Source organism: Orycteropus afer, unplaced genomic scaffold (genome assembly GCF_000298275.1).
Source record: "Orycteropus afer afer isolate SDZICR_OR568_19922 unplaced genomic scaffold, OryAfe1.0 scaffold00096, whole genome shotgun sequence".
Taxonomy (NCBI): domain Eukaryota; kingdom Metazoa; phylum Chordata; class Mammalia; order Tubulidentata; family Orycteropodidae; genus Orycteropus; species Orycteropus afer.
Genome location: NW_006921683.1, coordinates 8,186,861 through 8,203,301, shown reverse-complemented (window position 1 = coordinate 8,203,301; position 16,441 = coordinate 8,186,861). Strand labels below are relative to the sequence as shown.

General features: G+C 36.4%; 1 protein-coding gene across 1 annotated transcript in view; it reads left to right on the top strand.

The window, feature by feature from the left end:
* Window positions 1–489, top strand: part of RGS7 (regulator of G protein signaling 7) — a 566,544-nt gene extending 566,055 nt beyond the window's left edge. Inside the window, exon 16 of the mRNA XM_042781200.1 lies at window positions 415–489. Coding sequence (XP_042637134.1) covers window positions 415–489 — 75 coding nt within the window. The remainder of the gene's footprint in view (window positions 1–414) is intronic.
* Window positions 490–16,441: the final 15,952 nt, after the last annotated feature.

Genomic DNA, 16,441 nt, shown 5'->3' with positions numbered 1-16,441 from the left:
ATTCTTCTTACAGATAGTGCATGCATTTAATATGTTACCTTTAGCTCTTCTTTATGCTTAAAAATTAAGACAGATGAGAGTTTTGTGCTTTCTGCCTCTCCAAATAGAAAATGACTCATGCAGTCTAAAGCCAAAAGACTTGATATAAATGGTGGTTGGTAACAAGATGTGCCACACCAAAGACCCACTGGCATGCCTTTCTTATTCTTTATTTTTCAGGAAGGTGTTGAAAACTTGCAAACATCATGCTGGAAACCAGTAGCTATTTCTACCACTGTTTTCTCAGTATCTTGCCATGTGTATTGGTGATATATTTGTGTGTGGGATTCTTTTTTTGTATTGTGCTAGTGCCTTTGGAACTTTTTGACGTTGTGTAAGCTTAAACTAAAGCCTTCAACACATTTATTTTTATAGGGCAGAAACATCCCTATTTTTCCATGCCATAAAAACTGTACACCAACACTGAGGGCCAGCACTAACCTGTTATGAAAAGAGGTAGAAAAATCTTGGTTTATACTCAAGTTTGTCTGCATCGTCTGTTGAGTTGTGTGATTAATTCCATGCTGCTGTGTGTATGTGTGTGTGTTGTGGCTTTTGCTGTGATGACCAGTTAAGTGGAGTTATGTATGTTATGAAATGTAAGCAAACTGCATTCAACAAAGATACAGTTCTTGTTTTCAGTTTCCTTCAAGGATCCTTGGGGTGGTAAATGTTAATCGTCTCAGCTGTGAGCAAGTACACACAGTATTTGAAAGACTTTAAAAAGCAGTATATACTGTGAATATTCAATACGATTGTATGAATTAAAGAGATAGAGAATGAGGGACTCCAGGGATCACCTGCACTATTAACTTCACAAAATTTTTCCTGGTTCTATTGGAATCTCTGGTTTTAATATAACATTTCCTTAAACATACCTCATAAGTCACCACAGAGAACTAAAAACAATGTCAAATAAGTGCCCAAGATTTTGCTAGAGAAAGTAGCCCTAGCCACTTTTTTACACAGTGCTCTGTGTATTGTTTATGCATTGTTTCAAATTCATCCTTCTCTAACCTAATCCTGACAGTATATGTTCTTGAGTTTGGGAAAAAAAATTCTGTAGTGTAATTAAAAATAATCATGCAACTTGAGGAAGATAGTAAAGGGGAAGCAAAATGGTTATCTTTCCTCCAACACTATCCTCAAACTTGGCCCATTTCCCTACTCATAAAATAGCATCACATCTCTCATATACTGCAAACTTCAAAAAAGAACCAAGAGGAAACAAGTGGAAAAGGGGACAGGAGGTTTGATCATGCACACCTTCAATCAAAATTCATTTATCAAGCACCAACTATGTTCCAAACATTGTGTTGTATCTTAGGAACATGTAGAAGGTGAACTATTTCATCTTGGTGTTGGGGCAGCAGGAATGGGGAGTAGAAGCGTTCTGAGAGAATATAGCATTTAATTAGATAAATAGGGTTTCACTCAGCCAAGAAAACCAATCATCCTCTTAAGGAGTATGAAAATATATTGACATTTTGAAGAATAAGTTGACTAATATTCATACACACACATACACATGCACACCATGTAATGATAGCTTTCATCTCTCTTAAAATTTCTTTTCTCACTTCTTTTTCATTTCCCCCTGTATTCAGAATTTCTTCATTGTGATTACTTTTAGGGTTAGCAGTCATGTCAGGCATCCTGAAATCTTAAATAATAAATTTTAGAGGACACTTTTATAGGATCAATAAAATAATTTTAACACATACTGAATGGGTTATTTTATTATAAGCAGATAGACATAATGGAGAAAAGAAAGAGTTTTATTAAATATTTTAAAGGTGTCATATGTGTAGATTATCTGCTAGATAGAAGGAGGTTATAAGATAAGACAATATTCAAGAAAGAAATGAAATAAGGAAGATATGTGTAAGCAAGTATGTAGACAACGCTTAAAAGAGCAAATCACATTTATTTAGTATTGACCACATACCAGCCTCTGAACTAGGCACTTTACATTAATATCTAATTAATTTAATCTATATACTGAAACTGTAAAACTATTATTACCCATTACTTAATTCATTTATAGGTTAGTGAACTGAAAAGTCAAAGGAGGTATGTAATTAGTCCAGAGTCACACAGTAAAGGACTATTTATTCCCAAATTCCTTCTCTTCTCATTGCTCTACTCTGCTTCCCTAATATTTTTCCAACTGGTAGAAGATAAATAAAACCTGCCGCACAATGATCTTCTCTTAGAGAGTCTGAATATGTTTCCAATTCATGGCAATTTAAGGAAGTTTATTTACATATTCCAGTGCAGCATTTTTATAATCTGATTTATAGAAAACGGCATTGCTGTTCTAGTTTCACCCAAGTCAAAAATGTTTTGCTAGTCAGCTGTTTCCAACCCCATTGGAGCTTCTGTTGGTAACCAAAATTTAAACACTTGTTGACATATTCATGAATAATTATAATACACAGCTAACAGTTGTGTAACATTTTACAATGCTCCAAGGACATCTATTCCATTTTGTTTCTGTTGTTGTTCTTTGCATGCCCAGCAATTCTGGGAGGTAGTTGGACAGATGTTAGCTCCCTTTCACAGATTAGAAAAGGGAAGAGGAGTAAGGTAAGCTCCCGTCACCAGTAATTGAATGGTAGAGCCAGGACTGGAAGCAAAATTTTCTTCCTTTTAATCCATTATTCTTTCTAGATTACTCTCATTATTTCTATTATGTGCCCCCCCAAAAAAAAAAAAAAAAAAAAAAACACTGCCATGGAGTCAGTTCCAACTCATAGCAACCCCCATTGAGTTTCCAAGGTGGTAAATCTTCATAGAAGTAGATTGCCCCATCCTCCTTCCACAGAGCAGCTCATGGCTTTGAACTGCCAACCTTCTGGTTAGCAGTCAAATGCCATAGGCATTGCACCACCAGAACTCCTTGTTATGCCCAAAACTGGTGGAATAAGGATAACTCACATTCGTATAATGCCCTGACCTTAGTTTGTTTTCTCAATAAATCTCATTACCAGTGATTTACTCTTCTATTACTTTATTTTCCTTGGTGTCAGAAAAGTCAATTAAGATCTTTCAGAAATTACCATGTCTCACCATACATTTAAATGTTACACTTACTGAATTGATTTTGTTCTCTTTTGGGAAAGTTAACCTGCTTTACTAAGTACAACAGCTATGGTTTTCTTTCCTCATCACCATCACCACGTCTGACATGATTTCCCCAGCCATTAAAATATCACGGCATCTACCAGCCACACAAAACGTAAAGACATACAACAGGAAATGAGAGACAGAGAGATTGGAAGGATTGGTCATCTACATTTTCAACCAAAATCTATATATCAAGTGCTAACTGTATTCCTCTCAGAAGGTAGGTTGGGCAATCTACTTCCATAGTGATACCACCTCAGAAACTCAAGGAGGGGTCACTATGAGTCAGATACTACTCTATGGCAGTGGGTTTGGTTTTTGGTTTGGAGCTATATTCCTCATCTCCTCTCCTTAATTTGTGTGAAGTGGCAATTAAAACAGCCTAGCTCTCGGCTACAAAGATATTGTTGTTATTTTTAAGTACCATCAAGTTGGCTCTGACTCGTAGTGTCCCTATGTACAATAGAACAAAACATTGCCTGGTCCTGTGCCAGTCCCACAATCCTTGCTATACCTGAGCCCGTCATTGCAGCCACTGTGTCAATCTATCTCATTAGAGCACCTTCCCCTTGGTCACTGACCCTCCACTTTACCAAGCACGATATCCTTCTCCATGGAATGGTCCCTTCTGATAGTATGACCAAAGCAGGTGAGGGGAAGGCTGGCCATTCTCACTTCCAAGGAGCATTCTGGCTGCACTTCTTCCAGGACAAATTTATTCTCTGGCAGTCAATGGTACTTTTAGTATTCTTCGCCAACACCACAACTCAAAAGCATCAACTCTTCTTCAGATTTCCTTATTCATTGTCCAGCTTTCATATGCATATGAGGCTATTGAAAATTCAGTGGCTTGGGTTAGGCACAACTTAGTCTTCAAAGAGACATCTTTGCTCATCAGCACTTTAAGGAGGTCTTTTGCAGCAGATTTGCCCAGTGCAATATGTTGTCTGATTTCTTGACTGCTGCTTCCATGGGTGTTGATTGTGGAACCAAGTAATGTGAAATCTTTGACAACTTCAATCTTTTCTCAATTTATCGTGATGCTGCTTATTGTTCCAGTTGTGAGGATTTTTGTTTTCTTCATGATGAGGTATAATCCATACTGCAGATGGTAGTCTTTAGTCTTCATCAGTAAGTGTTTCAAATAATCCTCACTTTCAGCAAGCAAAGTGGTGTTGTCTGCATTTCGCAGGCTGTTAATGATTCTTCCTCAAATGCTGATGCTGCATTCTTCTTCATATAGTCCAGGTTCTCAGATTATTTGCACAGCATACCGATTGAACAAATATGATGAAAGGATACAACTCTGACACACTCCCTTCCTGATTTTAAACTATGCAGTATCCCCTTGTTCTGTTCAAATAACAGCCTACTGATGTATGTACAGGTTCCTCATGAGCACACTTAATTGTTCTGGAATTCCCATTTTTCTCAATGTTATCCATAATTTGCTATGATCCACACAGTCGAATACTTTTGTATAATCAATGAAACACAAGTAAACATCTTACTGTTATTCTTTGCTTTCATCCAAGATCCATCTGATATCAGCAATGATAGCCCTCATCCCACAGCCTCTTCTGAATCCAGCTTGCATTTCTGGAAGTTCTCTGTCAATATGCTTGTGCAACCATTTTTGAATTATCTTCAGCAAGATTATACTTGCATGTGAAATTAATGATATTGTTCGATAATTTCCACATTCTGTTGGATCCCCTTTCTTTGGAATGGGTACAAATACAGATCTCTTACAATCAGTTGGCCAGGTAGCTGTTTTCCAAATTTCTTGGCATATATGACTAAGTGCCTCCAGTGGGGCATCTGTTTATTGAAACATCTCAATGGGTATTCCCTCAATTCCTGGAGTACAGCTTCAATTTCTTCCTTCAATACCATTGATTCTTGATCATGTACCATCTCCTGAAATAGATAAACATTGACCAATTCTTTTTGGTACAGTAACTCTGTGTATTCCTTCCATCTTCTTTTGATGTTTCCTGTATCAGTCAATATTTTGCCCATAGTCTCTTACAGTATGCAACTCAAGGCTTGAATTTTTTCTTCAGTTTTTTTCAGGTTTAGAAATGCCAAACATGTTCATCCCTTTTGGTTTTCTAACTCCAGGTCTTTGCACATTTCATTATGATAACTGACTTTGTGTTCTCAAGCTGCTCTTTGAAATCTTCTGTTCAGCTCTTTTATCTTGTCATTTTCTCTGATTTGCTTTAGCTGCTCTCCATTCAAAAGCAATTTTCACAGTCTCTTCTGACATCCATTTTGGCCTTTTCTTCCTTTCCTATCTTTTTAGTTACCTTTTGCTTTCTTCATGTATGATGTTCTTTATGTCATCCCACAATTTTTCTGGTTTTTGGTCATGGGTATTCAGTGCATCAGATCTATTCTTCAGATGGCCTCTCATTCAAGTGGGATGTAATTACGGTCATATTGTGGCTCTCGTGGACTTGTTTTAATTTTCTTCAGCTTAGCTTCAAGTTGAACTTGCATATGAGCAGATGATGGCCTGTTCCACAGTCAGCTCCTGGCCTTGTTTTGGCTGAAGATATTGAGCTCCTCCATCACCTTTTTTGACAGATGTAGTTGATCTGATTCCTGTGTATTCCATTGTGAGAAGTCCATGTGTATGGTTGCTGTTTATGTTGTTGAATAAAGGTATTTGCAGTGAGTAAATCATTGGTGTTGCAAAAGGTGATAGGAAAATTAATGTTGGACTCTCAGAAACTCATCTAGCCTAACCTCTTTTCAGGAAGATTTTTACCCTACCTTAATTAGAGAATTATTTGTAAAGCCTTTAAGAAATTGAACAGAAATATAAGATAACCTCCTTATCATGCACTTCTCTGCTCTGCTGCACCTCCACTAGTGCACTGAACTTCTCAGGTTTTCTCTGAATGAACTACAAGGTGAACTTTTGGGGGCTCCATGAAAGAATTTTAACAGAAAGATTTAGTTGACTGAAATCAGGTTATATGAGTTGAGCTTTTGGGAGTGAATTAAATCTGTCATCCATTAGTATAAATTTTAATAGGAACTAATGTAAATATAAATCATACAACTTTTTAAAATGAGAAATAAATAGTGTTTAGTTCTTTTAGAATATTGTTTTTGGTTCCAAAACCAAAAAGTAAAACCACTACCATCTAACTGATTCCAACTTATAGCGACTCTCTAGCACTGAGTAGAACTGCCCCATAAGGTTTCCTAGCTTGTAATCTTTACGAGAACAGATTGCCAGGTCTTTTCTCCCAAAAAGCTGCTGGTGGGTTTGAACCACCATCCTTTTAGTTCAAAGATGAGCACTTAACCATGGTGTCACCAGGGTCCTTAGAAAAAATCTTAGAATACCTAAAAAAGAAGATTTGTGAACTGTTACTCGGTTTTCTTACAATGAAAAATACTAATAGAGAAAATTTCCTGGTAGCATAACATGAACTCATAAGCTACATTTTTATCATTATCTTTATATACCATTATACCACTTTCTACAGAGCTCTGGTGTTGTAGTCAGTAAGGCATTTGGCTGCTAACCAGAAAGGTGATGGCTCAAACCCACTGGCTGCTCTGTGGGAGAAAGATGAGGCAATCTAAGTCCATAAAGATTTACAGCCTTGGAACCCCAATTGGGATCGTTCTGAACTGGAATTGACTTGATGACAGTGGGTTTAGTTTTTTGGTTTTTTTTATACTAGTCCCCAGATCATTTATTCAATATTTATTAAGTTTTTATTATGTGACCAGTTATATTCTACTTCTACATGGTTAAAAAGACAATCGTGGTGCAGTGCATCAAGCATTTGGCTGCTAACCAGAAGGTTGGTGGTTCAAAACCCCACCAGCTGCTCTGAGGAAGGAAGATGAGGTAGTCTACTTCCTAAAGATATACCACCTTAGAAACCCAATAGGGGTCGCTATGAGTTGGAATCAATTTGATGGCAGTGGATTTTAACATCACTTCCTACCACAATGAAGGAGAGAAAAAAAAAAATAGTGTTTTTAAAAAGATAATGTTCGAGATGATATATATGCTAATGAAGTTGCAACATAGAGACTTCCATGGGGTTAATCAGATCCTTCTTCACATAAACATCCAACAACATGAAGGAAGGAGCCCTGATGACACAGTGGTTAAGCACTTGGCAGCTAACTGGAAGGTGTGTAATTTGAACCCACCAACCACTCACTCCTTGGGAGAAAGATGTAGCAGTCTGCTTCCACAATGATTGTAGCCTTAGAAACATTATGGGGCAAGTGTACTTTGTCCAAAAGAGTTGCTGTAAGTCAGAATTTACTCTATGGAAGCAGATTGGCATCATAAAGCAGATTGATTCACATAAATATCCATCATAATATACAAGTGGATAGGTAGTGGGAACTATGAGAGGGGAGGTTTGGATTTTATGTCTGTACCCTTGTTATTTCACCTTAAGTGGGACTTTATGAATGTACTTTTCTACTTGAATGCTATGGATTTTATTGCTTGCAGTTGCAGGCACATTTCCATGGGCAAACTGTTAGAAAATTCCTACAGCACCTTAAGTAAGAATAATTTTTAAACCAGTCATTAGGTTTCCTCACCATGGATAGTACCAGCAAACACAAAGTGAGCCTGGTCAAGGATGAACTGTTTCTCCTTTCTTCACTTATAGATCTGAAACACACCTCATTTATCATTTTGTTGTTGGTATATTTGGCCATCCATCTTATTTTATTGAAACTGGTTGTAGTGATAACTTGCTTCAGAAAACAATTTTAGGTTCCCTGTAGCACCATGTAAATCGATTGGTACACAGTGTAGCAGGCCATGTAGCCAAGTTTAGTTCAGGCAATATGTCTTTATTTTCCCATGATAGCATCATTAGTTATTTTACCACTCAAGTTTTATCAACTTTAAATTGCATAGTGGTTTTTGGTAATAGAGCACCAAAAGCAATAGTGGGGGCTCCGTGGCCACCTAGTAGAATGCTCCCACCAGGAAATTTCCCCTCACTGCTTGGCTTTTATTTTTATTTTCCTATACTTTGTATTAGGAGCTCTGGTAGCATAGTGCCTAAGGCACCTGACTGCTAACCAGAAGGCAGACAGTTCAAACCCACCAGCCACTACTCGGAAGGAAGGTCGGGCAATCTACTTCCGTACTGATACTGCCTCGGAAACCCAAAGAGGGGTCGCTACAAGTCAAGTCCAACTCCACAGCACATAACAACAACAACAACAACAGCATACATTGTGTTATTACTTGGAGGCAGTAACACTAAAACACACACACACACACAAACCAGTGGCCATCAAGTTGATTATGACTCATGGTGACCCTATGTGTGTCCAAGTAGAACTGTGCTCCATAGAGTATTTAATGGTTGTTTTTTTTGGAAGCAGATCACCAGGCCTTTCTTCTAAGGTGCCTCTGGGTTAACCATTTGTACCACCCAGGGACTCCAACACTCAAAAAGGAAATATAAAATAGCTAGACACTACACATCTTTATCTAAACTGGATCAATCTATAAACATGGATGTATTCATGAAAATATATACAGACACCCTGCTGTGTTTTCTCATACATTTGGCAGGTACTATACAGCAAGCTCAGGTTGGGCAAAACCCCACCTCTCTTCATCACTGCCTCTGAGCACCACATTTTGATGACTGTTTTTGCTGTCATTGTTTTCCAGTGGTCAGGATCTAAGGGCTATAGGAGAAAACATTGGACAATCCCAAATACACTAATTATACCTATAATTTCAACTGGCAGAGACCAGAAGAAGGAGAACCTTACTAAAATGGGCTTAAAACACATATTAGAAATTTAAAACACAGTCTCTAAACCACACTTACGGTTATTAGTGGAGAAAAAAACAAGTTCAGAAATGAGCTTCTTGCTTCATTGAATCAGGCAGATCTGACTTTGCTATTAAATATCATTTTTTAATCTACTGAAAAAAACATAAAAAAAATTTCTAATAGACATGGCTCAGTTATTACCAAGAGGAATAATAAGCAAGACTGTTCACTTAAAACATACATATTAATATCTAGTGGGAACATATTTCTAATCTCAGAAAGAAAAGACTTAAAAATTCTTTGACTTTTCCAATTTTGAAATTTTAGCCTTTAAGGTACTTTCAGGAAACATTGGGAATGATGACTTTTTTTTTTTTTTTTTTTTGGCATCTGAGAATTGGAAAGGAGCTTAGAGCTTGCTATCTCCTTCCCCCATTTGAATCACAACCCAGTGCGTGAACTTCTTCTATAGACTCAGTGACAAGTGGGCATCCAACCTTTGCCAGCTCATAAGTTCTAGAGATGTGGTACCTTTGAACATCAGAGACAATCCATTCTATCATTTAGAAATTCCTTCCTTATTTTCAGAATAATCTTTTCCCTAATTTCCAAGTATTAATCTAAGTTCTGCTTTCTAAAGCCATGTAGAATAACTTAAACCATTCTTCTAGGTAGCAAATGTTGAATTCCTAGAAAGTGTTATTATATCAACTTCCCCCAAGTTTCAATTTCCCCCCTGTAAAATCTCTAGTTCACTGTTTTTCTGTGTGTGGTTCAACTACTCCATTTAAAATTCACCAGCAGCTTGGGAAAATGCAGATTACATCACTTCATCTCAAATAAACAGTATCCTTCTCTCACTGTCTCTCTCTCACTTCATCCTTCTCTCTCTCTCTCTCTTTCAAACACACACAGACACATACACACTTCAGAACAATAAAGTTTAAGGTCCATTAGTAGGTTGAATCTTTTCTTAACTGCATCAGAATCACCTGCAAGCCTCCTTATGTCCTTATAACACAAATCCCATCCCTAAAAGGTCTAATTCTGATTCAAAAATTGTCATTTTTAACCAGTTTTTAGGGGATGCTAAGGCAGCTGTTTTTGAGGCCACACTTTGAAGCCCACTGTCCTAGATTAGTTAATTTTCTCCACTGTCTCCATTGATAGAAGTCAACCAACCCACTGCCATTGTCCAACTGCCTCATAGGTTTTCCAAGGCTGAAAGTAATATGGAAGCAGACTGTCACAGCTTTCTCCTGTGGAAAGGCTGGTGAGCTTGAACCACTGACATTTTGGATAGCAGTGGATATTTTTAACCACTGTGCCACTAGAGCTCCTTGATACATATCAAAAGGCACATCAAATGTCCCAGCTGAGAGGCTACTCTCTGGTTATACTTCTACAACCACCACTTTCATTGTTGCTACTAAGACTCAATTATGTTTGTTCTCATAATAGTTTATCATGATTGAGTTTACTATATAACACAATTAATTTAAATATTATGTAAGATAGTAAAATTTGGGTATGAACAGAAAAAAAGAGATTTTTTATGAAAACTAAGTTGAACACTTAAGAGAAGACTTGATAAAGTAAACCAAACCAAACCAAACGCACTGCAGTCAAGTCGGATCCAACTCATAGCGACCCCTCCTTGGGTTTCTGAGGTGGTATCATTATGGAAGTGGATTGCCCGATCTTCCTTCCAAGGAGTGGCTGATGGGTTTGAATCTCCAGACTGCTGGTTAGCAGTTAAATGCCTTAGGCACTATGCCACCAGAGCTCCCTGATAAAGTAAAGATGCTTTTAAAATTGTCAAACTAAATATGAATGAGGCTTCATTGGAAAAGAGAGCTTCTAATGTTTTCTCACTTAATAATTTCATATTCTTCCCCATACTTAGGACCCCTGCTGGTGTGGTGGTTAAAGTATTTGGCTTCTAACCAAAGGGTGGGTGATTAAAACCCATTAGACGCTCTTCATTAGAATGATGGAGGCAGTCTGCTTCAGTAAAGATTTACAACCTTGAAAACCCTGTGGGGAAGTTCTACTCTGTCCTATAGTGTTCCTATGTGTCAGAATTGAGTCAGTGGCAGTGGATTTGTGGGTTTTTGTTTGTTTTGTTCACTGTACAAAATTTGCTCACTTCTTACCTTTTCTCCTGTTCATCAGTTGTTGTTGTTGTTGTTATTTGCCGTCAAGTCGGCCCCGACTCATAGCGACCCCTCCTCGGGTTCCAAGGCAGTATCACTACGGAAGTAGGATTGCCCAACCTTCCTAAATGATTAATGCAATTCTTACTATGTGGCCTAACCCACATAGAGTGTGGCTATCACCTTGACTTTGTGTCCTTAGTAACTGGTCAGATAATTAGGTCACATAAACCAATAGAAGAGCAATGGCAAGTTTTGTCCTTTCTTATCCCAAATCCCTCACCATTTCTACCAAGCTATTGCTCCTTTTTATCAACTATCTGTTACTTTAAGACCAAGAATGATTTTAAAAACCAGGTAAATTCCATAACTATTTATCACAAAATTGGAAAATCTGAGAACAAACACATAGGTTTTTGATTCTTTTTGAGTTTTCCTTATTTTAACAAAACCTCCACATAGCATTTAGGATAGAGAGGAATTGAGTGGCAAAAGTGAAATTTTATAGTAAAACACTAGAAAACTCTTTTTATCTGTAAGATTATTGTATAGATTAAGAAAGTGCTCTGTATTCATTTAGATTTGTTTGTTTCCTCAAATTGATTATGTGCATCTTTTTCTAAAAATTGCCAATTAACTAGACACTACAGAATCTCCTAGGGTCAACTGTTAAGGTCATTTGTTGAGTTTTTGTTTTGTTTTGTTCTGAGTTTCTGTATTTGTCTTCCTCTATGGTTTTCTGTTTTTGCTGTAATATATTTCCTTTAGAATCTGACAGGAAATGGTATAAATCACATTACACATACATAGTTATTTTTTAAAAATATTATTCATACGGAATTCAACTATAGAGAAACTTGGTAAAAAAATACTATTGGTAAGGGTTTTTGTTTTGTTTTATTTTGCTTTGTTATTTTTTCCCTGTTTGTTTATTTGCTTTGCTTTGTTTTTTAAAAGCTCTATTAGTTTCCAGATCAAGAATTTAGAGCTTACCTATAAAAATTTATCAGATTTTTCAACTTAGAAAAAGTGTGAAAAGATTATTGGCAGGAGTTGATATTCTGTACAGCTTCCAAGAAACCACAGAACATGAGTGTTAGAAAATCACTGATATGCAAATATATTTTTCTTACACATAAGAAAGAGGATCATTTTTCCTTTTCCTTTGAGACTTTCCAATAGATTGAGCAATTCACAGTGCACATTCTGTAGTTTTTTATGCACTAGAATATGTGTTTTTTTCTTGTAGCATGTGAATAAGGCAGGGTTAGTACATGTTTTTCAAATCCTGCCTTGTTCACATAGCTCCCACTGCACTGCTGTTTGCCAACTGGTCTAAATCCAAGTGATCTAGGACATCAGATCTAGACTACACATTTGGTATTTACACTTTGATTTTATTTTTGACCCCAGCAGGCAACTTATTTTTACTTAATTTTACCAAATTGTATCCAATACATAAAACAAGTATCCTTATTTCATATTTAGTAAGTTCATATCACTATCACACAAAGAGTTCCATTTTTTTTTACTACATTATGTGTATACATATATTTCCCCAATTCTGTTTGTCTGTTTTCTATTATAACACAAATATAAAAGTTGTAATACCAGTAAATCCAGTTTTACTGTAGGCTTGCATTTCTCTATGGACTTCCAGGAAAGCTTTTTTTAATTGTCTCCTGGGAGATGTGCTCATTAAGCTAAACTTGTACATTACACCCTGTTAATGAAGTTTGTGCTAGGCCAAGTACTAGTAACCTTAAGGATATTTACAGAAAAAATATAGAAATAAACTGTGTTACTTTTTTATTAAATTTATAGTAGTTTCCACAATCCAAACAAAAATAACTGCATCTAAGTTGTAAATGGCTTCCTATTTTAATTAATAGAACTTTTTCACTCTTTGTTCCAGTATTTTCAACCAAATCATATTAATCTGTAGTTTTAATAGAAATGATTTTATATTAGCATCTTTCCCCTGGTCCTCTGTTATAAAGGAATTCACTCTGGTGCCTCCAACGATATATACTTCCTTCCATCCCACAAAGGGCTTGAGAAAGACTAAACATTTTTTAAGGATAAATTATTCATAGTTAGAATAAATGTATATGCACACATGTATGCATTTATATTAAGAGTGCAAGACAATACAGTAATCAGTATAGGAAGCAGCATAGTCTTCAACTATGGAAAAGTTGTTTTTTGATTCCAATATTATTTGGTTAAACTTTTCCCAGAGGTTGGGTGAAAACGCAGGATACTTACAACATTTCAGTTAATTAGCAGTTAATTAGCTGTCCTTCTCAGACTTTAGATCTGGATGTCCCAATGAGGAGAACTAATAATAATAATAGTAATAACAACAACAACCAACATAAACTGAGTACCTAGAATGTTATAAGAATAGTTTTAAGCAATTTACATGTAATATTCTTCAAAACAAGCTTTCACAATAGACATTAATATTATGCCCATGTCATGTATCAGGAAACTGAGGCAGAGCAGTGGTGGCAAGAAATGTGTACTTTGTTTATAAGGCTAATGTCGATTGTAAATTAGGGTGTCTTATTTAACAAACTGCTTTTTCCTGTGTTACTATTTTTCTCCCATAAAGTAACTAAAAAAGAGCCTAGTGGAAAATGTCTTCCTTAAACTTCATGGGCAATCTATTTGCGTAGAGATACCTCCTTGGAAACACAAGAGGAGGTCACTATGAGTCAAATTGACTCGTCAGCAGTTAAGTTTTGGCTTATTAGTTGGTAAAAACTAAGTTGTGAACATGTATCCCCAATTAAAAGAAAATGGCACGTGATGTTCATTACTGCTCTTCATGCTAGAAGAAGGGCCTTTATTCATCATCTCTCAAACATATTGTTCTTTTCTAAAGATGTGGCCACACGTGATGATTTCTCTCCCAACACCCCACTATTCCTTTATCTGAGCCACATTAGGTATCAGATCAAGATGATGGCTATGGCTGTAAGATACTACAAAACTATTATAGTTCTCAAAAACACTTTGGATCTTCTCCTATTATGTAGTCATCTGAGAAGTAAAATTTGATTCAATAAGTGCACCATCTATTTTTATATAATGTATATAAAGTGAGAGATAAAACAGAAAGCAGTCAGCAATCTGTGATTCTGACCAGAAATTTTAAATTTCTTATCTCACTAGTTTAGTTGTAATTAACAGGGACAGTATTGACTTGCAAGATTTCAAATAAATAAAGAAATATGTACTCTAGTTATTAACACTTTATGTAGAGTCCACATACATGGCATTTCTCTGAAGTTAATTTTGAAGGAAGTCAGTTGGTAGTCTATATAATCTGAAATACGGACCAAAGATGTATACTTGGAACCCTTTTCTCCATCACTATATAGAACAAAGGATGGTCTTGAATTTCCACCAATCACATCCTCAAAAATGCATTTTATTTAATTAAATCATGCCCTCTATAAATCCAGATATTTATAAATACAACACTCATTTCAGCAATTAAACAAGAATACATTCACATTGCTATCTTTCAGAGCAGCTTACTAAGATTTGTTGTAACTCATGTTTATAACCAGTTGCCAGCCTAGGTGTTGCATCACTGCTAAGCCTCAATGGAATGTTTATGGACATGTTTTATGATTTGCTAATCTGTGCTGTGAAACCATCAGTCTGTTTGCAGTGAGGAGGGAGGGGGTGAGAGGGCTGAGAGGGTGGAAGGAGGAATGGAGGGTCACTTTGTTTGATGTGATGGTGGGGGGAGGGAGGGACAGAGGGAGACTGGTCATAATGTTTAAACTAAGATGTACCTAAAGGGTCAGTTTTGACCCTTGCACAAATTTCAACCTAATAAATGCATGTTACTAGTAAGCAAGTTTTTAGTGCTCACACTCTATTTTCTGTTTTTATTTTCTCTTGTGTTTTATTTTTCCTCAGGGGAAATCTCTCACGTCAAAGAAGTTAACAAGCCTTGTTCAGTCATACTAAAAGGATCAGCCTGTAGCATGGAAGCAGATTGGAGTCATTACCCATATTTTGTAGCTCACTGTTACCTGGAACAGAGGACATTAGACCAAGGTGTTGCATGAGCAAAGGACCTGACTCGTTCTTTTTTGTGTATACATTTAGGCATTGCCATCTCCAAGGGACTCTTTACCATCCCAAGGCCTCCATTCAAAATGTTGTCTGCTTACTTCCTTCTTGTACTAGGTTGGATCAGTGTCATTCCTTTTTAAGAAGTTCAAGTGAAGTAAAATATATTTTTTAATTTTTTTTGTCCTCTGTCTCAAAGCTTCTGCTAAACACAAAGTTCACAAAAAATTCAGTCAGTTGCAAACTGGATGAATTTAAAAAAAAAAAAAAAAAGGATATTAATAAATATACATATGGCTTCACATTATTAATCAATAAATTAGCACAGAAAGTTTCATTTCACCAATGTATTCAGTCAGAAACAAGCTCATGTCTTTGTCTCTTGTCTACATTCTTAGTTAATGTTTCTTGCATTTATTTTTATACCATATTTAAATAAGAAACACCTTTTACTCCAAATGTATTAAAGTTGACCCCTTCTCTGTAAATTTGTGTATGTTTATATTGCTGTTTTATCTTTCATTAAAAGATGCAGAATCTCATTCCTTTAGTAACTTTTGACTTCAATACTGACTGAAAAAGAAAACTAACTTTGACTAAAACATCTACAAATGTAGAGGTGCAAGTTAGACTCTCACACTAAAGGTTCATTTCAGGGTTCAACACACACTTGGATAGTGCAGCAGCCATGAGAAGATCGAAAGTCTTTAATTTGAGGTCTAACCGGGGACAGTATCTATCATTGGAGGTCCAGTGGTAGAATTCTCTCCATCCATCAAGAGACCCAAGTTTGATTCCCAACCAATGCACTTCATGCACAGCCACCAACCATATGTCCATGGATGCTTATGTGTTGCTATGATGCTGAACAGGTTTCAGTGGAACTTCCAGACTAAGATGGAATAGGAAGAAAGCCTGATGATCTGCTTCCCAAAATCAACCAATAGAAGGCTTATGGATCACAGTGGACTGATCTGCAGTCAATCCTGGGGATGGTGCAGACATGGAACAGTATTTTGTTTTGTTGTGTATGGGGTCCCCATGAGTCAAGGGTAACTGGACAAGAGGTAACAACAATAATAACAAGTGAAGGACAAGGTAATTTTTTTTTTCTCCATGGAAGAACAACACAAATTGGTCTTCCACATTTTCAGAAGTATTTAGAAGGCCTTTCTGCCTAATTATTAATTTACATGTCTATTTTGCTAATGAATATTTCTCTTA